At 28.6% G+C, this 23,970-nt stretch overlaps 2 protein-coding genes across 2 annotated transcripts; one reads left to right on the forward strand and one right to left on the reverse strand.

Moving 5' to 3' along the window:
• On the reverse strand, positions 1-2,771 carry LOC101235780 (synaptotagmin-2). The gene is made up of 3 exons (XM_065812279.1): positions 1,736-2,771; positions 1,191-1,326; positions 1-437 (listed from the first exon to the last, which is right to left on the reverse strand). The coding sequence occupies exons 1-3, from the start codon at positions 2,471-2,473 to the stop codon at positions 133-135; spliced, it is 1,179 nt and encodes a 392-aa protein (XP_065668351.1). The 5' UTR covers positions 2,474-2,771; the 3' UTR covers positions 1-132.
• A 91-nt stretch (positions 2,772-2,862) lies between these two features.
• LOC100210996 (uncharacterized) lies at positions 2,863-17,971 on the forward strand. The gene is made up of 5 exons (XM_065812280.1): positions 2,863-3,066; positions 4,261-4,545; positions 16,935-17,285; positions 17,520-17,626; positions 17,698-17,971. Exons 1-5 carry the CDS (start codon positions 2,997-2,999, stop codon positions 17,893-17,895), a joined length of 1,011 nt encoding a protein of 336 aa, XP_065668352.1. The 5' UTR covers positions 2,863-2,996; the 3' UTR covers positions 17,896-17,971.
• The last annotated feature ends 5,999 nt before the right edge of the window (positions 17,972-23,970 follow it).

The raw sequence follows: 23,970 nt of genomic DNA on the forward strand, positions 1-23,970 counted from the left end.
TTAAATAAAAGACTGTAAAATTTGTAATCAAAGTAAATTTTTTACATATAAAATATCTATTAAAAAAAAAGATTTTACAAAAAGTTTTGTTTCTATTTTAAAACTCTATGATCATATCAAAATCAGTGAGAACTATTTTTTTATTGCGTGCCACCTCGCAAAAGATTGTTCCGGATTCTCTAATGTTTTGCACCAATGTTTGTACCCATCTTCTTGGGCATGACTTCCTATCAAAATTTTACCTATTGTTTCATTAAAATTTTTGTCATCTTTATAAAAAACCATAATAAGAATATCTGATAAAGTAACCTGACTTTGAGGGACAAAAAACTCAATCATTTCGTTAAAAACAGGATCACGTGTTTCTTTTGAGACGGATGTTGTGTGATTTTTTATTAACTTTCCATCATTTAGAAGAGATATGTCAAGATATGGATCTAAAACATTCAAATAACTTTAAATAGTTTTAAATCCATTAAAATTTTACTGTAACAAAATACTATTACTGTTTATAACCATATCTATCAGTCAATTGCCCATCGAAAATTTTGAAATCTTATAAATAATGAAAGATTTATCATTTTATTAGTATCATTATTAATAATATATATAAATTTGAAAAAAAAAAATTTTAAATTTATTAATTTTACAGTCTAATTATTTTTTAAAAAATATATGTACTGTTTATAGTTAAAAAACCAAAAGGCCAACTTTGATTAACGAGTTTAACTTTGATTGACGAGCGACCGCATTCCCTGCGGTCCGCATTCACATCTCTCTGTTAAGCATGTTAAGCAAGCATTTAACTCTGAAACATCAGTCTATTTTCATTAAAACTTTTTTTTTTAAGGCGAGGAAGCCTTAAAATTTTTATTAAAATTCATTAGAACTTATAACTATCTTTTAAATATTTTTTATTTACAAGTTAACCCAGGGGCCATAAAACGTGTTCAAGACAAGTTAAAAAGTGTCAAAAAGTTTTTTAGATGTGTAAAACACATCTTGTGTCGACTGGGAAGCTTAACGGAAAAGTGAATGTTGCAGGTCATTAACAGTCACTATTGATACCGGTCTCGATTAACTACAGATCATAAACAACAGATCATAAAAGTTTACAGGAAGTAAAATATCTTTCAATTAGAAAGGATTAATTAGTAAACAAATTTATTTATTAAGTTGAAAAAACTTACTGATTGCCTTGTTAAGAATTGAAGCGCTGTTCGCGTCTCCAGTAAAATTTTTCCCGCTGATAACAACGCATGTTAGTCGCTCAGTTGAAGGTATATGACATAGAGAAACAAGTAAGTGACCGTAAACCTTTGTGTCCTAAAACCCAAGTAATGAATAAGAAAATAACTCAAGTATTGTTTAATCAGAATAAAGTTTCGAAAAATAAACTATTAACTAAAACTAAAAACTCTAGGATTGACTAATTTTTTTTGGAACAACTTTTAGTAATATTCATCGGGGTATGAAGCAATCGTAACGTGCTCTTGTTTTTAAAAGTATTTTGCAAGGACTTTTTTTTTTTAATTTTTTTTTACATAAGTATTAAATTTAGTTAATTTTGTTTTTGTTAAACTCAATCGTTTGTAAAATTTATCAATAACAAATTGAAATCATTTTAGATTACCTACTTAACGGGGAAAACATCTCCATAATTAAAATCTTTTTTAGGTTACCTTCCTAAGAGGGAGAACATCTTTATAACAAATAAAAATCTTTTTTAGATTACCTTCTTAACAGGGAGAACATCTCCATAAAAGTTTTTCTTTAAATTGTGATTATAGGAATTCAAGTCAATTGATATCGCACCTAAAAGTAGTTCTCTGTAAAAAACATCAATACTCCAAACAGTTATGTATAGTACACATCCATAAAAATCTAAAGTATCCATTTGAACTGAAAAATTTTCTTTAATTGGGACCGTCTCTGCTATTGGATATAACTGTGATGACTCTGAATATTTTGTTTCGTTTGAGCGTCGGAAGATGACTTTGACTCTTATCTTGTTACTATCGTTGTTTATAAATTTTTCAAGGTTATTTACCGTTAGTATTACAATACGAAACAACTTTACAAAAGATTGGTAATAAATTAATACTTCAACTTGTGCCGGATTGCTTTCAAAAGATAAGTCATACTTCTGAACATCTCTACTTTCACTTGTTAAAGAAAACTTTTTCCATAAGTTATCAGGTAGGAACTCTTGGTATTGAGTGTATTGTATTGTATCATTTTGCATGTCGCTTTTATTTGATGGTTTTTCGTCGTTTGTTTTTATTTTTTCTTGCTCTTCCATAATAGCAAGGTTTGCGTGACGCTTTTGTTTGGCAGCTTCTTCTTGCTTTAAATATTCCTCTCTTTTAGACATAATCTTTTTAAAAATCCAAAACAAAAGCCCCGCTGTCGTGCAAAGCATGGTCCAAACCATTAAATGTTTTTTGAAACTACTTATATCTTGTTCAGTCATTTTTTCTCATTAAATATTATTTTATAAAAATTAACAATTCTGAATTAACTTTACATTTATTTCGAGAGTTACATTTGTCTGTACATCGTTTTATGTTTTAACGGCATTGATTTTCTTTATAAATTAAAGTAACTTTACTTCTCACATGTAAATTTTTAAGTTCATTTTTTTTTCTTTTTTTTTTTTATGTAATCAATTTTGTAAACTTGGTAAAATAAAAAATTTATATCTTTAGTAGCAAAAACTATTTCTCAAACATAAGTATTAATACTCTTTTTTTTTTGGCGTAAATATGCATAACGTGCGATAAGGATCTCTGTTAATTTTGCTAAAGTTACACGCACTAATGTGTTTTTGAAAATAAATACGGTGCGCATTGCAAATTGAAAATCAGCTCATAAAACTAAGTTGCAGCTCTTTTTTTAAATTACTGATTTAAAAATTGATTACCAATTTATTTCAAAATTATTCGTTCTTTTATTCGTAAATTGATATTTTAAACAATTATGATACCACGCGAAGGATGCGTAATAATTTTGCTTACTTAGGGACTGTCAGTCTATGGATTTTTGCACAACTTTGGAATATAGAAGGTTATTTCTTAAACTTTTTTTTTTTTTTTAAATATATATATATATATAAAGAAAAGATAATTAATCCGGAGAAGATAAGTTACCTGCATAAGATTAGTAATTTTGAACAAACGAGCATTTCTTGAAATAACGAGCCTCAAACAAGCCTAAGTCTTACGTAACGTTAAAACATTTCCATTTTATTTGTTTTATCAGTTTGCTTCAAATCTATATTGGTGTAATCATTTTGCTTCAAAATTATATTTTTTATATTAATGTATTTGTTAAGCCTTTCGGATTTTAAAGTGACGTAAATATGTAAGTGAATACTCCGAATTTTTTGTGAGCTTATGCTGATGTCAAATAATATCATGCATTTAATTATACAGATCTGACAAATATTCAAATCTGAAAAAAATATTTAGTTCTGGCGTTTTCAGGCGTTTTTTCCTAACTATATTTTTTTAACTGATTCACCTCCCCTCCGCGAAAAGTAAAACTTTTCAAGACGGAAATCAACAATAAGAAGCAAAACTTCACTTTTCCTGACTGAATATTTTTAACTATTTATACCATCTACACCTACGCTACACTTCGAAAATACTAATGGTCAGGGGTAGTATGCTAGAAGAGGTAAAAAGCTAAAATTAACTTTTATATGATTTAATATATAACTATTTCAAACAGCTTTTTTAAGAGCATTTAAGAGCGACAACAAACGTGCTAAAAAGCTCGTCTGATTGAGGATTTTTGAACAATTCCAAAATAAGATCATACCAACTAACAGTCACCAATTAGAAACCAACTTCAGCTGTTGTCTGAGAAAAGAGTATCAAGTTATCTTCCACTCAAGTTATCTTCTACTGCACACAAAATTTTGGCGACAAAAAAACCTGATTGGTTTAATGTGTTAAGTTCTGTTACACAAGATTCTGTACTTTAAAGTTTTATAACATAACTACTTATTTTTAATATTAATATCTTACGGGGACACTTCTTAAATGCTTTTTAAATAGTTTATAATACAAACATTTTATTTCAATCATCAAAGAAAACTAAATTTATTTTTTTACTTACTTTTATCTGTTATTTTTATTAACTACTGTTTTGGACAATATTTTCTTTATTTTTGGAAAAAATATTGCTTGAAACGAAATTACATAAAAAAAAACCATTATGGAGAATTTTTGTTTGACATGCGTTAGTTGTTTTTAGGTACTATGAAGTGGCCATCCGGTAGTTATGGACTACCACGACCTGTTAGTGGGTGTCCACAATTTTGGAAAGAAGGATTACGTTATCATGATACTGAAGATAACAATAGTAATAATAAACACTCTGTGTCTTTGCATTTATCAGGTACAGTAAACGAACATGGTGTTCGACAAGAATTCTGCCTTAAAGAAGAAAGCTTATTTGAAGAAGTAGATACTAAATGGCCCGACGGTCAATACTGCATTTATAAATATGGAGAAAACTGTCCTAAAGATTTTATGGAAGGTATTAATAGTTTCAGTTTTTTGAAACTTTATTAAATCCATTACTGCGAACTTTACAATCCAATACTTATGAGAGAATGGAGAGAAGTGGGAAATAAAAAAAAATCTAAAGTAATTTAATATCTTATTTATATAATATATGTACTGCACCAAAAAAGTTTTAACAAATAAAGCATCATTGTAGGCATTGGTTCCATCCCCTTAAGATTGACAGCAGGTTATCATAAAGTATAATTATTTTTGATTTTAGAGAAACCGTGCAATTGAGTTTAGTGGTTCTGGTATGGGGTGAAGTGGGACAACCGACTAATTAACAAAATATTTCAACAAAAACTATCATTTAAAAACTATTATAATCGTAAACCACGTAAACTTAATCAAAATACTTTAGAGGATTCAACATTATAATTAAGCAAAAGTAATGAGAGAAATGGGAGATCAATTAATTTTCTTTGTCCCACTTCACCCCACAAAAAGTTGTTTTTTAGAGGGTATTTTTCAAAAACATGGTTTTTACAGTACGCAGGCAGACAAAGCAATGTCTCCTAAATAGAACGGAAAAAAACTCAGATAACATTGATTAGAGACCTCTACTAATTGAAATTTTTGGAATGTCCCACTTCTCTACTGTTGTTCGCTTTTGATGTGTTTATCATTTTAACAAAAGTTGCATTAATAGAGTAGTTGTAAGTTTATGCTCAAATCAATTTTTGGATTACATAAGTAATATTGTGTAAAGTTTATTTATTGTTTTAATTAATATATATAAATATTTAAATGTAGTAAGAAGTAATAAAAAAACTTATTTTAGTATGAAATGGATTTTTGGTTTTTGATACTAAAATTTGCAAAAATATTATGATATTGAATTAAATCACCTTTTATTCTCCTGGTTTTTAAGGTGGTTTTAAAATCTTGCTACATGTGGTAAATGTCGTAACTTTGGAATCAATTTAGTTGCGCGTTGTTATGCGCTTTCTAACTTTTTAAAATCTTTTTTACTACAAGGATTTTACATTGGTGCTACATATTTAAAAATAGGTCTTACATCTTTGTGCCTTAATACTCTACAGGGCTTGGCCGCCAGACCACCATTATGTTACAAAAGCTGAAAACTTCTCAGCGCATGCTTGCAACACAAGTAGGAACGATCGTAAACTTTGTATTTTAGAGCAAAGTTGCCTTAGCTGGTAACAGGTACCAAAGGTGTTTAAAATACCGGCTAAAATAAATCAAATTGTAAGGCGTAGTTATCTTATAATTTTATTTGATTGTAATGTTAGAAATCATACTGTTCATAATCATGGTGGCAACCAGACACCCTTAAACTTCAAAAAATTGTAACGGTAGTTACGTTATAGTATAAAAGTAGAAATTGATACAGGTTACTTGGATAACTATTAAATGTTAACTCATTAGCCAGGCAAATTCTAAAGTTCTAGCCCCTAGCCAGACAAGCATATATGTTAGCAATATTGCTAGTTTTATATGAAAAACCGTTAGAATGAAAACCTAAGTTAAGTAACTGGTACCCCAAGAAATGATTGAAACTATTCTAAAGTTGCATTTATAAAACATTAATACATCATTAAAATAATAAAGAAAAATTCTTACATTAAATTTTTGCCTCGATTTCCCCATTAAAAAGTAAAGATAACCAAATTTTTGTGAAATAATTACTTAAAATATACAAGTCATTTTAACATGAAATTCGGATCATATGTTAAATATAGTACAAAATTTATAAGAGAGAAAATAAATGAGAATAAAAAAATATTTTTATAGATTGCGCATAAAAAACTTAGAAACACTAAAAAATTAGGTAAACCAAACATGATTAATATGATAACATTTTAGGAACTAAACAGCGTTGAACAAAAACCTCCTCTAATATGAATTTTATTACTATGAAGAACAAAATATCAAAATTTCAGCTATTTTGCATAGTCATTTCATAATCAATCGTTTCACAAATTTACTCCAAATAACTTTTTCATATATCGGTCGTAGGGTTTCCAATCCAAATATCTGACTAGCCTCGCCTAACTTTAACTATTCGAAAATCCGAATGACAATCCTAATAGGGGAGACCGGGGCTAGTTGCAACAGGGGTAAGTTGCAACAATGTAATTTAAAGAATGGTTTTTGTATATTTTTCCAAAATTTTTCTTAAATAATATAACAATAACTTTAACGCGTCAGCTGTAAAAAACTTACAGTTATTCAATAAAAATTTCAAAAGTTATTGATGTTTTTTTTTTTTCGATATAAAGTTCTAAATTTCGTTTTTGAAGTTTTTTTGGGTTTTACTTTAAACTTAGAGGTATATGACCATAATAAAGTTATGGTAAGTTAAAAAAATCTTTTTCAAACACGATAAGTCAAAAGAAAAAAATTTTTTTAAATAAAAATAATTATATACAATGATTCGAGTGATAATGATGCCTATGGGGTAAGTTGCATCAAATTGCTTGGGGTAAGTAGAATCATAAATTAGCTGCGGGATTTGTTGATTTTACGCACTTAACAAGTTTTTTCGAAAATAATGGACGCTTTTTTTATGTAACAGCGCAAACAAATATAAACGAAAACAAAAATTTTATGATGAAGATAAGTTTAAATAAATTGTAAATGTATATAATATATATAAAGCATATGTATATATATGTATATATGTTTATGCATTACATATTATGTATATATACATGTATTTTATATGTATATTATGTTTAATATACATATTACATACATGTATATATATATATATATATATACATGTATACATATATGCAAAGATACATTATTCATTCATATATAAATAAATGATGATGTAGGTTAAGTTGTGTAAAATGACGTTAATGTTTTTTTATTTTATTGTTATTTGATTAAACTGTTATTTTGTGCTTAAGTAAAAATTGTAAATGAGAACTTATAAAAGAAAAACTGAAAAAGGACTTTATCCAACAGCAGTGGTAATAGAGGCAGCAAACCAAGTTATTGATGGAAAAGAAATATGGGTTAGAGCATCAGCAAAAAAGTATGGAATTTACTACTCAACTCTTTTTCGTTACATAAATAAGGTAAAAAAAGCTATTAATATGGGAATGCCGCTACCTATTCCTGGTTATAAAAAATCACGCCAAGTTTTCAATTTAGAACAAGAAAAAGCTATTGCTTTATATATATCAACAGCTTCTGATATTTATTTTGGATTATCACCTTATGAAGCACGAAAACTTGCATTTGAATGTGCTATAAAGTATAACCTTAATTTTCCAAAATCTTGGTTAAAACTTTCAATGGCTGGTCCTGACTGGATGAGAGGGTTTTTAAATCAACATTCAGGATTGTCTATTAGAACTCCAGAAGCAACAAGTCTTGCACAAGCAACTAGTTTTAGTCGTGCTAATGTAGGTGTATTTTTTCAAAAATTATCAGATGTTTTAGATAGAAATCATTTTTCTGCATCTAATATTTACAATGTTGATGAGACTGGTATCACCACTGTGCAAAAACCAAACAAGGTAATTGCTCGTAAAGGTATTAAGCAAGTTGGAGCATTAACATCTCAAGAACGGGGGACACTAGTGACAATGGTGTTAGCTGTAAATGCATGTGGCAATAGTGTGCCTCCAATGTTTCTATTTCCGAGAAAGAAATTTTTTGATCCCTTTATTTGTGATGGACCAAATGAATGCATTGGTGCTTCGAATGGGTCAGGGTGGATGAATGAAGAGTGCTTTGTTACTTACTTAAACCACTTTATTTGGCATGCCAAGCCCACAAAAGAAAGTCCTGTGCTATTACTTTTAGACAACCATCAGTCTCATTTATCTGTCCAATTAATAACATTGTGTAAAGATAATGGTATAGTTTTGCTTTCCTTCCCTCCTCATTGCTCACATAAGTTGCAACCTCTAGATAGATCTGTATTCGGACCATTCAAAAAATGCGTAGCTAATGCACAAGACTCATGGATGAAACAATGGCCAGGAAAAACAATGAGTATATATGATTTGCCAGGAATTGCAAAAATAGCCTTACAGCATTCTCTTACACAACAAAACATAACATCTGGTTTTAGAGTGGCAGGAATATTCCCATATGATAAGGATATATTTTCAGATGCAGATTTTGCTCCATCATTTGTTACTGATCGTCCAGAAACTCAATCTAAAGCAGGTATTGATATTAGTATATCAACTTCAATCTCAGATGCAATTCCATCTCTGGTATCATTAGAATTTTCCCCAGAGAATGTAAGACCTCTGCCAAAAGCACAACCTAGGAAAGAATACTCACTAGATCAAAGAGAAAGTATGCAGAAATTCTTACAGATACTCCAGTAAAACAGCGACTTATGGCTGAAAAAGAAGTTAGTTCTAAAAAGAGAAAGTCTAATACTTCCACATAAACAATCAAAAAGAAAAACATTAAAGGTGAATTAAAATGGAATTAATGTAATTTTTTGCATTAAAAAAATTGTTTTTTAAACAAAATGTTATTGTGTTTTTATATCCTAAAAACAGAAAAAAACAGAACTTAATATCCTAAATACTCCTCTTGTCTTTTTTTAAACTTATTGTTGTTTATTTGACCAAGAGAACTTTTTTTTTTCAAAAACAGTTTTTAGTTTACTAAACAAGTCAGGTATATGTGAAGTCTAGCATAATAAATGTATTGCAACTCAAGGAAAATACTACTTTCTTTTATTGTAATTATAAATTTTTTGTTGCCAAATAGAAATTACAGATTGACTAGTAATTTTTCTGTGAACTCTACAAGGCTTATTCTTTTAAAGTAATGTGTTGCAACTTGCCCCGTTCACTGTTGCAACTTGCCCCGACGCGGGGTAAGTTGCAACATTTTTTTTTTCATTTTTGTTTCACTATTGCGGAATAACTAAGTTTTATATTATATTTATCAATGTTGGATTAACATGTCACTAAGATCTATTTTATAACCCTGAAAAAAAAATTTCAAAAATATTAAAGTTTAAGGAGATAAATGCAGTTTTTTAAATTTTGTTGCAACTAGCCCCGGTCTCCCCTACTTATCTATGAAAGAAATTATTGTGTTTTTTTCGCGCAAACGGTGACAAACTGGAACTGTAAATGATAAAAGAGCCAGTAAATTATAATCATTTAATGCCTCGTTCATCGTTTGATGATGATAAGATGGAAAGTTGAGCATTATTTAAAATAATAAACTTTTAAATAATTTCATTACATTTACATAAAGTAAAAATTTATTTTATTAAATGTTAGTTTATTATTTTCTACTTTTTTAAACGATCTTTTGTTGTTACACTTTATAAGCTTGAAGTTACAAAGAGTAACCACAATCTGTCGAAACAATACTGTTGAGTTGAAAACAAATAATTTTGAAGATCCATAAAATATCTGCCGACTAGAAAATATCATCGAAATCATAGATCTCTTTGTAGATTTTCAAGAAGTTATAAAAAACTTAAAAAAATTATAAAAATGATATCATTCATTCAAAAATAAAAATTTTTCAAGGATATTTTAATATACAAGCGGACAAGATAAAAAAAAATTTTAATTGGAATTATTTAGTTACATTATTATTTTTTACATTATAATACTCATGATACATTTTAGTTGTGTAACTATTATACTAACAAGCAAGTTCTATTAGAGAATGAGAACCTTAAGGTATATAAAGAAAAAATGGATGATGTAACAAAGATATCACTCTCATATCTTAAAGATCTGCTTTCCGAAAAAGTTATTTTAATGCAAAATTACCTTTCAGCTATTAAATTGTTGAGAGAGGAATCCGTTGAGCAATAAGAGCCATCAACTTCACAAACTTTATTGAAGAAAGTTTTTACTACTTTTAAAGGTCTAATATAAAAGATTTCCTTAAACTTACTTCTAAACTAGAAAAGCTGATGCTTTTTAATGAAATGACTACAAAAATTAAGGAGTTAATCGAAAACAAAATTAAAAAAGATAAAAAAAAAAGTTACACTGATTTTTGTAGCAGAAATGGTAAAAACAACATTTAGTGTTGAAAATGTTTATGATGAGGGTGAATCTACTCAAACTACAAAGTAGACCTTTTACTTTCGCTCCGATGTAGCAACTATCCTTAATAAAAATAATCTTAAGAATATGCTTGAAAAAATTTGTGTTTGTTTGCCATGGAAAAATTTTTGGTAGGCGTAGAGTAGTGAGAACATTTTTTATATAGGTATCATAGTGACTATAACTCAACATAGAATGTTATTAATCATTAACAAGAATCATAAATAAATATTTTACCTCTAAATCTCAAAATTCTAAAAAAAAACTTACGAAACAGTTAAAGAAAATAAAAATCAGAAAATGGTTTTTATTTTCGCTGTTGCAAACTAACTTTTTAATAATAATTTAAGTTAATACTTTATACTTATTATAATACTTTATAATAATTATAGAATTAGAAAGTATTATATTTTTTGTATTATTAACTAAAAAGTATTATTATTACTAACTATTACTTTAAATATATTAAATAAATTTAAATACATCGACTGAATTAAATCGAGATTGGTGCATCATTCATACATCGCTGAGGGCTTCATTTATCTTAAATTTTCCATTATCGGAAAATTTAAGATAAATGAAACCCTTATTAAAAATATTGCCATTGTATTTTTTTTTTTACTTTGAAATTAAAATCAACCGTTTAAACTCATTTTTAGTACAATTTTCATCTATCTAAGATTGTAACATTTATTTAAAGCTAATAGAAACCACTACTGTTTTTCTGTTATTCCTCATCTATCTATGTTTTGTAATTCGCTAACTGTTAAAGAAAAAAAATGTACAAACATTTATTTGTTACTCTTTTGCTTCAAACTAAAAACAGTTTTAAATTGTGTAGAAATATATTCTTTCATTTAGAAACAAAGTGATTGCAAAAATTAAACTCAACTGTTGCATAAAATTTAGACTTTCTAACTTCATGGGAAAAAGTTCCACTGCCCGTAAACACCGGAAATTTAATAATTTAAATCTTAATTTAAGTTATTGATTCGTAGTTGACATATGAGGCAGTAGCGGATCTAAGATTTTTTGCGATTTCAGATTTGATACTTCCAGGCGTTTTAAAAACTCCAAATTTAAATATGTTGATGCTTTAAAAAAAAAATCTCGGCGGTTGGAGCCTTGGTATAAAAATACCAAAAAAGTATATATCCCTCTCTAAATATCATCTCTCTCCCTCTCTCTCCTCCCTTATGTGAGGGCAATGAGTTAATAAAATCTTTTAAACTAAATTTAAATTCATCGACATGTTTCAAATTTCATCTAATTATCTTTTAGTGTTTAAAAGTTATGACCATGCAAAGTTTCCACCTCTCTTAAAATGAGGTTGTAAACTTGATTGGTCCTAATTGCGTAAATTTAATTATGTCGTTATGTAAGCCTTTTCTAATACAAATGCATTTTTACTCTAATGTACACTGTAACACACATTAATGAATTACTTTCACATTTAAATGTACAGAAAAACGTTATTGCGACTTTCAGTAAATTAAAATGTACAGAAAAAAACAGTTATTTCATACTGAGAAAAAATCGTAAACAAAAAATCTTTCTGACAAAATGTTAGAGGTAAAAAAAGGAAAAATCTAGCTGGACGTAGAGTTAAAAATGGTTCGAAGACAGCAAAGAAAAAATTTGTTCAATCTGTACCAAAGAAAACAGAAATACACCTTGATTCTTTTTCTTCCAGTGGTGGTAACACTAACAATGGATAAATGGCAGATGTTTTTTTAGTCTAAAAGAGGTAGAGTCAATCTGTTCTGTAAGTTGTAAGACAGATGACCAGTTTTCTGCCTTTTTATCTAAGTTCAACATACTCCTTTGCATTAATCAGCAAGTTGATATTAACAAAAAAGTTGGTCTTAATGAAGTTAAAGAAGTTGGTTATGAACTAATGATATTGCATAAATAGACATTTCCATGGACTTTGGTTAGCCCTAGCATCCATTAAATGTGCACTCATTCTGAGCAGTAAGGAGAAAGTTGGAATAAATGCATTAAAGTTTACAAATGAGGAGCAAGTTATGAGGCAAGATAAATGTAATTGCAAATAAATGCACACGACTTTTACTGCAGACTGGTGATAAAAACACATCCAGTAAAATTGCCAGATTGATGATTAGAACACATCCAGTAAGATTGTCAGTAAAATTGCCAGAAAGTAAGATCGCCAGTAAATAAGGAATTTCGCCATGTAGAAAATGTAGAAAACTCGGATATATCACAAGAGGGTGTAAAGTAGATGTGAACAATGTCCTTAAAAAAGAAAAAATGATAATTCAAGAATGTTTTGTGTGACCATATAAATAAGACTTATATCTTGTATGTTTGGGTTTAATATTGAATTTTTTAAATTTAAACGTATTCAATTTTGAATATGAAATTTTTACCTCAAAATTATATTAATCAGCCATTAGCCATATATTCGTACTTAGTGCACAAACATAAAATTTGACCTCAGAATCAGATTCTTTAACCCAAAATAGTGTTTCATAAACAATTACCAGTTATAAAATTTTTTCGAAAAAAAAACATTCTGGGCACGCAGTCCGAAGGTTTTTGCTCTGACGTTTTTACATATAAAACAAACAATATTGCTTAAGATAAATGCTTGTCTTGCTAGGGGTTCGAACTCTAAAAAGAGTCTGGCTAATAAAAAATCATCTTTCTAATAGTTACTCAAGTAACCTGTATGAATTTCCACCAATATACTTCAACTTCATGGCTTCACTTCATAGTGTTTGGTATTACTATGCCTATATATATTTTTTTATAGGTGTTGAGTCTAGTTATATGTTTTTTATTCAATATTTGAAATTCTTATTATATTTTCCGATTTGCAGGGTTTTACATTTTTTGATGTTGAAATTGATCCTCCATTTGTGAGACCTTTGAGCAAATTTATTAATATCAACATGCAAGAACTTTAAGTCTACCTTGTTATTAATTAATACAATAGTTATTATCTGTATAAAGTTATTATTAATTTTAGAATGTAAGTCATTTATATATAATAAGAATAACAATGACCCAAGTACATAATACAAGGTTTGGTACTTGGGCCATTGTTATTCTTATTATATATATAGCTTACAAAGCTCAATACCTTTAACCTATTTGATTTTTTATCGCCATTTATGATGCATTATTTTCAATTTGATAAATATGTTTTTATCCAGGTTAAAAAATTATTTTCTATAAAATACTTTTCTATAAACTACTTACTTTTGATATTACTCTCCTTTGAGGTCACGTGTCAAATGCTTTTTTAATTTTGTGTGTGTGTGTTTTTATTAAGGGGCCCCCATGATTTTCCACGGTGTTCTGTATCCTAACGGTCACAGAACACCGTGGAAAATCATTTAACTAGAAAGTTCACGCCTTCTTCCTTACCAATGTCGATTAAATGGGCGAGAGCCGGCGTTGAACCTCGGACCTCTTGGTTCTGGACCAGAACTCTATCTGCTGCGCCACGGCTGCAGGCTCATATTGTTTACAAAAAAACATTTTATTTATATCATCAAATAATATTAAATAAATTTTTTATTTACTTTTAGCTTACTAAAAATTCTATACTATAACTACTTACTTTTGATACATATATGTATCTTATGAGGTCACGTGTCAAAGGCTTTTCAAATTGTTTGCAATAAAATTTAAATCATTTTATGTAAACCATAATAAAACATTAAATAGTTTTTTTATTTATCTAAAAGGTTTTGTGATAAATTTAAGGTTGTTTTTCCACAAAATAAAATTTTCAGTTAAGATTGTTTTAGGACAATTAACTACTATTGAATTCATTTTTGAAATGGTAATTTGCATAGCAACAATCCTAACAACACATCTTTTTTTTTTGTTTTGTACAAATTTTTGTATACTAGGCACATTTTTCAAAAACTTGAATTTAACAATGATGTTCTATACTGTAGATTAAAATAAAATGAAGCAAACTGCATTTCCTTTGAGTGCCATATTATATAAGAATTGAATAAGTATTAAAACTTTATATATAATTATATAAAATATAACTTATTATCTTTTAATGAATTTGTTATGGATTTTATTTTTTTATTTATTTAATTTTATCTAATATATAAAAGTAATAGGAAGTTTAAAGAATTTCATAAAAAAAGTTACGAGAACATTTTCTAGGAATAAGTTCTAAAAAGCAAGTGTTACCGAAATAGTAAAATAACTTTACTAAAAAAGTTATGTAGTGTTAGGAAGCTTGGCAAACTTAAATTGGATAAAAAACAGTATTTAGACTATTTTAAAAACATTTTGATCAAGTTGGTAGCTGTCCATATTGTCAAAACAAAGTAACCATATAAAATGACGACTCAAAGAGAATGGAATTTTCACACTATTTGAAAATCAAATTTACATCTTGTTCAAATGAATAGTACACTTTTACAAGTATAATTAATACTGTATATAATACTGTGGACAATATAATAGTATATAATAATGTGGACAAAAACGCACGCAAAAAAGATAGCAGTGCATTGAATATTAACTACGAATGATTGTTGGTTTTTGTGAGGTTGGTCAAGGCCATGCACCGATGAGTCATTTTGGTTATATAGCAAATATAATTTGCAAGCAATTTTTAAAGTAATCATAAATTGGTTCAAGCTGCTAATGATTCTGCTGCTAAAGATTGTATGAAGTTTGATGCAAATGAAATTAAAGAAAATGCTTTTAAGAAATCCCCAACCGTTGTTTCATAAATTCAGGTTTCTTTTGATGGTACTTGGAGAAAACGACAACATTCTATAACTATAAGCAGCGGTTGATGTGTTGGTTCAGATGTATTAAGAAGGTATTGCAGAGGGTGTCAAATTTGGTTTAACATAAAACAACATCGTGATAAAGAAAACGAGAAAACAAATCACAATTGTTTTTTAAACTACACAAATGTTTCAGCGGGAATGGATAGGGTTAGTGTGCTAAATATCTTTCAACGCTAATTGAATTTGTATGGGCTTATATGTAGATACTACCTTATATATAGATACTACCTTTGAAAACTCCTCTTCGTTTAAAAGAATTGGAACCCACCTCTTTAATCAACAAAAAAGAAACATGAAAGGCTGAATTTAACTGGAAAAAAAAATCTAATAGAAAGGACATTAAATTTCATCCAAAAATATTTTAAAATGGCTTACTGCTAAAAAGTGCAAATTGGATGATACACAAAAGATATACAAGATAAAAAGGTACATCAGAGCAGTAATATTTCACTTTACCAATTTCAACAGTCGTTTCACCGCTTTTTTTCAAGTCTAATGTAATGTCTAGGAGTTTTTAAGGTTGACAAATAATGTTCTCTTTTATAAAAATTTATTTTATTATTAAAATTTATTATTTTTTCCATTTTACCAATTGGCATTGTGTTGACTTTTTTTCATTTTCCTTAGTTTTTCTTTTACCCTTTACTGTTGCTTATTATAAATGTACATTGTAAATATTTTTAAACCGTGACACACAAAAAAGTAATATAGCAACTACCTAGCAATATACGTAAAGATAAAGACAGCGATTTAGCCACGAGGATCTCTAACTAAATTAGTTAATGATTAGCTAGCAAAAATTAGCATGTTATTTTATTATTATATTAATTTTTCATATTTATGTCATATAAAATACTATTATTATTACTTATTTTATTTTACTTACTAAAGTTGCAGACAATTTCGTAAACCATCTTGTTTTATTATTTTAGAATTCCAGATTTCACTTATACCAACTAGTTATATTAATAATTAAAAGCCCGCGTTATACACATGTGTATGTACATAAAGCAGTAGTTGACAATTGTCATTTAGTAGCTATAAAATTGTTGCTATGTATTAGCTCACACAAAGCTACAATATGTAACTTCTGATCAATTGTAACAACATCACTAGCTGATAAGCTGCAATATGTAGCTATAGACTAGCTTAAGATTTGTCTTTATGTTGTAGCTAGCTATATCCTTATGGTCTGTAGCTATCAATGTATAGTAATAATATCGCTAGCTACAAAACTGCAATATGTAGCTATCGACTAGCTACAGATTTTTTGTTAAGTTATAGCTAGCTATAATATGTAGCTAATAATAAATCGTATTAAAATCGATAACTACAAAGTCGCGATATCTGGTTAGCGGTATGTCGTAATAAAGTTGGAATGTTATAACTTCAATTGTTATCATAAATATATTATTTCCGATAGTAAAAACAGAATTTTTGAAGATACAAGATATTTTAAATACTTTATTTACGTTGTGTTTTAATTCATTTTATTTAAATATTTAAATATCAAATATAAATCGTTTTATAACTTTTAGGTTGGGTATTCTGGGATGACGAGAACCAGGAAGATCTAGATGGCGGAAATACAGTAAAAGGGTATACCCCAGAAGGGGTGTATGAACTCGATACCCTTATTTACTATTGCTGTATTGATAAAGGCAATAAAAATATTCCAATAGAACTACCGTTAGATTTACCGTTTTTTTTAATTGCATATAAATCGAAAGAATGTCAAGCAGTTTTAGGAACTACTCCCGTATTAGAATACATTGAGTGGGATGATGAAGACCAAGGAAATACCAATGCACATAGTGAAACAGCTTCCCCCTTCGGAGTTTCAGAAAATAAGATGAACACTAAAATTTATTATTGTTACTACAATGCAGGTGTATTATTATTTTGAGAATTTAATTTAAGATGCATTCTTTGTGTGAATGTAATATTTTTAGACATTTAGACATTTTGCTATTTTAATATTTTTCATAACTTGTCTTAGTTTGATGCACTTATAAAATAAAATTACCTTAAAAAATTTTAAAATTCTTTTAATAAAAAAAATTCTGTTTATTTGTATTTATTTCAGTTGTCTTAATATTGTTTAAACTAACGTGTCTACTTAGGAGGTTGTGGACGATATGGTGGAGTTTGTCGAAACACTACAGACGATGATAGCACATTACTTGAGGGGCAAAACATTGTTGTAGATGATCAAAAACGCAGTAAAAAGGTATATTTTCATTTTCAACAAAATTTACAATGAAAAAAAGTAATAATATAATTCAATAATTTCATTTTAAGGCAACTTTTGTTGAGAAGACGACGCATCACTCAGTGCTTGCTGTAGCTATTGGATGTAGCGTTGCAGGAGCCATACTCGGCACAGCTGCGGTCGGTATATTTATACAAAAGTATTTAAACAATAAAAGAAGTTCTGATTATACTTTGGAACGTTCTTTAAATGAAGATGAAATACCTCGACCCGACCATATATGGTAAAAAACAGTAACAGATATTTTAAATTTATATGTAAATTGTAAATAGAGCACCAAAATGCATCATTCATAAATTTGAATTGGTATTTTATTTCGTTGTACTTAACAGTCCTTAAACATTTGTATATATACAAATCTACTAAAAAATCAAACAACGTTTTGTAATGTTTCTTTAAAAATATATCAAACAAATCTAAAACTATTAAGATGACAAGACCGTTAGGACTTCTTGGGGCACCTAAAAAAAAAAAAAAAAAAAAAAAAATTAAAAATCTAAAACTATTAAGATATTTCTTTTTAAAATGTTTTTATAAGACTAGCATTTTTCTTCAATTTTCAAAAAGTTTTCATTTAATTAGTTTTTAGTTTAATTAGAGCTAGGGATGTACCGAAGCTAAAGCTTCTTCTGAAGCCACTTTGTCGAAGCCGAAACTTTTACATTTATACAGCGAATATTTGCTATCTTGCGTATCTAACTATATTACAAATTGTTAACAAACAATATACCTACCCAGCCCGCATTCGGTCCTTTATGAAATTTTATAATATGTATTTTCAAAATACATCTTGGTTATTTTAAAACCTTTTTTTTTATAAAATTTATTTTTATAGTTCATAAAACCTTAATTTCCATATTATCATATAATATTTAAAGCAGCCGTTGCACAGTGTTTAGCGTGCTTGCCTCAGAAGCTGTCAGATCAAGAAGTGATCAGAAGCTGTCAGATCAAGAAGTGATCAGAAGCTGTCAGATCAAGAAGTGATCAGAAGCTGTCAGATCAAGAAGTGATCAGAAGCTGTCAGATCAAGAAGTGATCAGAAGCTGTCAGATCAAGAAGTGATCAGAAGCTGTCAGATCAAGAAGTGATCAGAAGCTGTCAGATCAAGAAGTGATCAGAAGCTGTCAGATCAAGAAGTGATCAGAAGCTGTCAGATCAAGAAGTGATCAGAAGCTGTCAGATCAAGAAGTGATCAGAAGCTGTCAGATCAAGAAGTGATCAGAAGCTGTCAGATCAAGAAGTGATCAGAAGTTGTCAGATCAAGAAGTGATCAGTGGTTCAACGCCACCTCTGGGCAAGTTTTATAACATTGGTTATTAAAAAGGCATGAACGTTCTTTCAAATGCTGCTCTTCCGCGGTGCTTTGTGATAAGACAGTAAAAACTTCTTGGGGCACCTTAAATAAAATTAATAACCGCATTATATTTCATAAATTCTTTTTTTTCATAACTATGTTTTTTTTTTTAACTGGCCGGCAAAAATTCATTTTTTGAGGTCAAACCAGCATATTTGTTTTCATTTCGAACGGTTTTTACTGTTGACCCCCTTTATTTTCTACGCTTAAAAATATTTTTGCGTTTAATCTTTATAAACTATCAAGTCTAAAGCATTCTTGAAATTTAATAAATAATATAGAATTTGCTGAAGCTTGGTGTTTCTCATAGTTGTAGGAATGTCGTACAACAGTTGAACAACTAACTTGTTTTACAATGAATACTATAGTAAATTATGCAACTTAATGTCAGTTGTATTATGAACTTTATGTTGTAAAACAATTGTTGTTGAAATAGAAACTTTGATTCCTGCAAAAGTTGCAACACAACAAAATTGCACAACTATTTTATATTTTTCTACAATTATTGAGAACCAAGCTTTAGTAATTTAATTACCGAAAAATAATAATACACCTGGCTTCGGCATGCCAAAACCGAAGCCGAACTTTCGGTTCACCCCTAATTAGAAAATCTAGGTTGGTTACAGCTTCTATTGCAATGAATTAAAAAAAAAAATTACTTTACTTTTGTATAAACTATATATACGGTCATTTTGTATAAATCACAAATGCGGCTGCATTTGCAATATCATTAAACTCATTTAAGGCTATTTTATCGTCCAGATATGATTATTGAAAGCTACATTCACAGTGGTATTGTTGCGAGCAAAGTTCACAATGAAATCCATGTTTGGTGTTTTGTGGTTGTCCTCCTTAAGCAACGGCTTTGATTGTATGGTTATATTTATAGCAACAACTGCAATAACCTAGTGATAGGTTCTTCAGGGGTGCATTATCTCTGTTTCGACACTGATATATTATTATTTATACTACTTAAGTTTATACTCAGATTTCACAATATAGTTATGACGTTTTCTATGACTTAGTATTTATGACTTTTCTATGTAAAAAGCAGTTGCAAATCCTAAAATTATTATCTGCTATATAACAATCTAAACAACGTAAGGTTGATCAAAAATTAGTAAATGGTTTTTTATCTAATGAAGCAAGAAAGATTTAAAATAATTTTAAGAAAATTTTTTTGATGTTTTTGTAATTAAAGATGTATATAAAAAGACCTTTCATCACAGTAAATTTAATCTGGTTACTAGATATCTGATGCCTTAAAAGTTTTTAGGCCCAATCTTTTTTTTATATTTAATGTGTATGAATCAAAATATGGACTGTCGCCCAAAACCTGTGAAACTTATTTTAAAGAAATGACTATATATTTGCTAAAAAATTTTCAATATACCACTTTGTAGTTTCTTATATAAAACTGATTTTTTTTTTCAATTGATACGGAATGTTTTTGTGAAAAAACTTCACAAAATTCCTTCTAAAAAAAAAAGTTTCAAACAGAATCAAAACGGTATTTATCACACACAGATTTTGATTTATAAAACTTTAAATGCTTTATAAACGGAATATCTTGACAAAAACAATTCTGAAACAAAGCAAAGTTAAACTTTTATGTTTTAATATTTAATTAAAAAAAAAGATATGAATAAATTTAAAAACATTGAATTTGAAGCTTTGAGTTAAAACTAAAATCATTAAAAGAAATAATTTCATGTTGATGAACTTGGTTTATAAAATCGTTGCTAATTTTTTACACACCGATATTATAAAAATTAGAGCGAGATTTAAGAACATTTTGGTAAGAAATCAACTTACAGCTGTAGTTACAGTTGACCCATAGCTTTTGGCCTTTTTAACATATAAAGCTAGTTTTTTTCTATCTTTAAAAATGCAAAATTTGATTTTATCCATATTCTTAATTTTTTGTCTGACTTTGTCTCATTATTTATTATTACATTATTGCACAGTTGCATGTACTTTCCTCAGCTGTGCATTGATTATATAATATCCTGTGATGGTGCGAATTAATGATGGATTTAATATTTGGCATACATGAGTAGCTTACTAAGATACTACACAGTATTTTGTAATTTTTAGAGAGTTTTTTGTTTAGGGCAAAGGAGGGCATTAAAACCACTTTTTTCATATACTTTCAGATTTTTCTATTGTAAAAAATGAATATTGTGAAGTTCAGGAACATTTTTTTTCCTAGTGACAGACAACATATTTGTATACGAGGCATAGCATTTTATACAGAAAAAAGTTTTGTATAGTGCCAAGACTGGTAAGAAGTTATAAAAAAAAATCGCAAAAAATAAAAAAAGGGGGGCGATAAGACCAAGTATATTGAATGTATATATTTTTACCAAGACTTAGCGCAATTGATAAAATTTTATTTGATAACTTAAATATTGTCTCTTTTTGTAATAAAAGGTATAAGGTAGAATACGTTACAGTAGAATTTTGACCAGGAAGAAAATACTATAAAGCTAAAACTTTGTTCAAATAAACACAAATGTATGATAATTCACAAAAACAAAAGCCCCAATTATTGTAGCTCCGAAAGGTGAACTTTTGGACCTATATAAAAGGGCCAATATAATTGTTCGGGGAGAAAAAAAGATTTTTCGAAAAAAAAAAAAATTGTTTACCGTTGGAACAATTTAACTAATTCTAATTTATATTCGTATAAGAAATGTGGTCTAAAAATGAGTATTTAAGAAATTATTATTAAATATGCCAATCAAAGAATTATAAGGAATACAGGTATACATTATAATTTGACTATTGAAGTAATCCTTTATAGACGATATAATTTATACCAAGTTAAATCTATTGTCTATAGCTATTCATTATATAAATAAAATAAATTTCAAATCCAATTAGTGGTGTGTGGTGACTAACCACGGATCTATGCCAAGGGTGGATCCATAAGAAAGGGGAGGCAATCGCTCCCTTAGACATTTGCAACTTTTTTTTTTTTTGTAAACTTTTATATTAACACAGCACTTAGTTTAAATTACGTTAATAAATTAAAGAGGCTATTTAAAATCAGCAAAATAAAATTATGGACTTGCCTGCTTAAAAATCATCAAACCTGAGAATTAACCCTCCCCCCTTCCTTCATAGATAGTCAGGATCCACCAAATCGAAAAAACATGCCTCCCCTCCCCCCCATTACTACAAAGTCTAGACCCACCTTCCCCTTGATATGTGCTCTTCATTAGTGATCCAGTAGCAAAAAATTCTGACTCGTCAGTAACTTTATTTTCTTAATAATAACAAAAACATAGTGTTACTTTATAAAACCTTTAGTAAAAACTATTTGAAACATTATGGTTAACTTTTGAGTCAAAAACGAATGAAATAAACTTAATTATTTTTTATTTCATATATCGTCAAAATATGCAAACTTATAGAGACAATTATCCTAATTTTTGTCTTTTCTGTAAAATAGTTGCATAATCATTTCTATTTTTAACTTATTTTTAATTTATCTTAAGTTTCTATCCTTAACATATAATATTGTGGTAATTTGAGGCTGGGAACTGAATCTCAAAATTTTGACACTTTTACCCTAAATGTTAAGCTAATAATTTTTTTTTTTACTATCTTATAAAACATTTAAATTTATCAGCAGGTTTTTTAATTTGATCAAATAAGCTTATGTTTAAAAAATACAATCATGTAAGATTTCACCTTCCCTAAAATGAGGGGGTTGTATCTTTACTTGATCATATTTTTAGAATACTTAAATAAAATTAAAAACCTGTTGACGAACTTCAAAATATCATAAAACTGTGTGAAAACAAATAATTAAAAAGGAGTCAATTAAAAATAATAATTTTTAAGATAATATTTTTAAAAAAGCTTAGAACAATTACTACACTTCCACTCCATGAATTTAACATCATCTAATTCAGTTATGATAGTACATTTTACATGATACCAAATGTCACAAACATCGCAGCACACCCACTGATCAGCTTTATCTCCACAGCCACCACATTCAGGACATACAATGTTGCTGTTGTCATCATTATCATTTTTTTTTTTTTTTTCTTCAATTTTTTTTTGATTTGTTTTTTTGAAGCTTCTTCTCTTGTTCGTTTTAAACATGCTTCTGTTGCTAAACTTTCACCATAGCGAAACCTTTTAACCCATGCAGATCTTCCATGAAGAGAGGTTTCTGCACATTTAGACTGTAATTGTTTAAGAAAAAAATCTTTGATAGAGGAAGTCGATGTAGAAATTGGTGATGATGAAGCAGATGATATTGATGTTGAAATGGGAGCATCGTTAACACAAATGCTTTGAAGATTAGGCATTGAACATGATCTTGTGAGATGATTAATGGAGAATGTAGGTTTCTTCACTGGTGACTGAAAACACTGATTAAATAAACGTGTGTCAATAGCATCTTTGTTAAGAGGGAAAATGCCAGTTCCCTTAAAACCACTTTTGACTTGTTCCATAGTAAAGGAACTCTGAAAAAGAGTATGTAGTAGCCCTGGAAAACGTTTTTTGGATAGTGGTCCATTATGTATTCTTGCATATTTTATAAGCAAACTTTGCCATTTACTTTTTACAGGTCGATGTGTCTAAAGGTTGAAGAAGATTGGTGAGATGAGCAGGAATGCGTAGGAGAATAACATTATTTTTTATTGCCAAATCAATAAGTGGGGAGCTAATATGAGAAATATGACCATCAAATATAAGAACGCGTGGGCGGTTTGCAAGATGCTTTGTATACATTAGAAATATGCTTTGAAACCATTCTAAAAAATGAGGGCACTCCATCCAGCCCTTACTACTAGTAGTATAAACAGCTCCATCAAGGCCACCTTTAACCCAGCCCATATACACATTTTTTCCTTTGTAGATAATGTATGGTGGATAATACATACCCACTAGCAGAGCATGCATAATTGACAGTAATTTGCTC

The sequence above is a fragment of the Hydra vulgaris genome, chromosome 12 (assembly GCF_038396675.1).
Source record: "Hydra vulgaris chromosome 12, alternate assembly HydraT2T_AEP".
Classification (NCBI taxonomy): domain Eukaryota; kingdom Metazoa; phylum Cnidaria; class Hydrozoa; order Anthoathecata; family Hydridae; genus Hydra; species Hydra vulgaris.

Coding starts and splice junctions, on each gene's coding strand:
- LOC101235780 (XM_065812279.1), bottom strand. CDS start 2,473: ATGACTGAACAAGATATAAGTAGTTTCAAAAAACATTTAATGGTTTGG. Junction 1,327..1,735: donor ATGTTCTCCCTGTTAAGAAG/GTAATCTAAAAA, acceptor CTTGGGTTTTAG/GACACAAAGGTTTACGGTCA. Junction 438..1,190: donor AATTCTTAACAAGGCAATCA/GTAAGTTTTTTC, acceptor TGAATGTTTTAG/ATCCATATCTTGACATATCT.
- LOC100210996 (XM_065812280.1), top strand. CDS start 2,997: ATGCGTAATAATTTTGCTTACTTAGGGACTGTCAGTCTATGGATTTTT. Junction 3,067..4,260: donor ACAACTTTGGAATATAGAAG/GTTATTTCTTAA, acceptor AGTTGTTTTTAG/GTACTATGAAGTGGCCATCC. Junction 17,627..17,697: donor ATCAAAAACGCAGTAAAAAG/GTATATTTTCAT, acceptor TTTCATTTTAAG/GCAACTTTTGTTGAGAAGAC.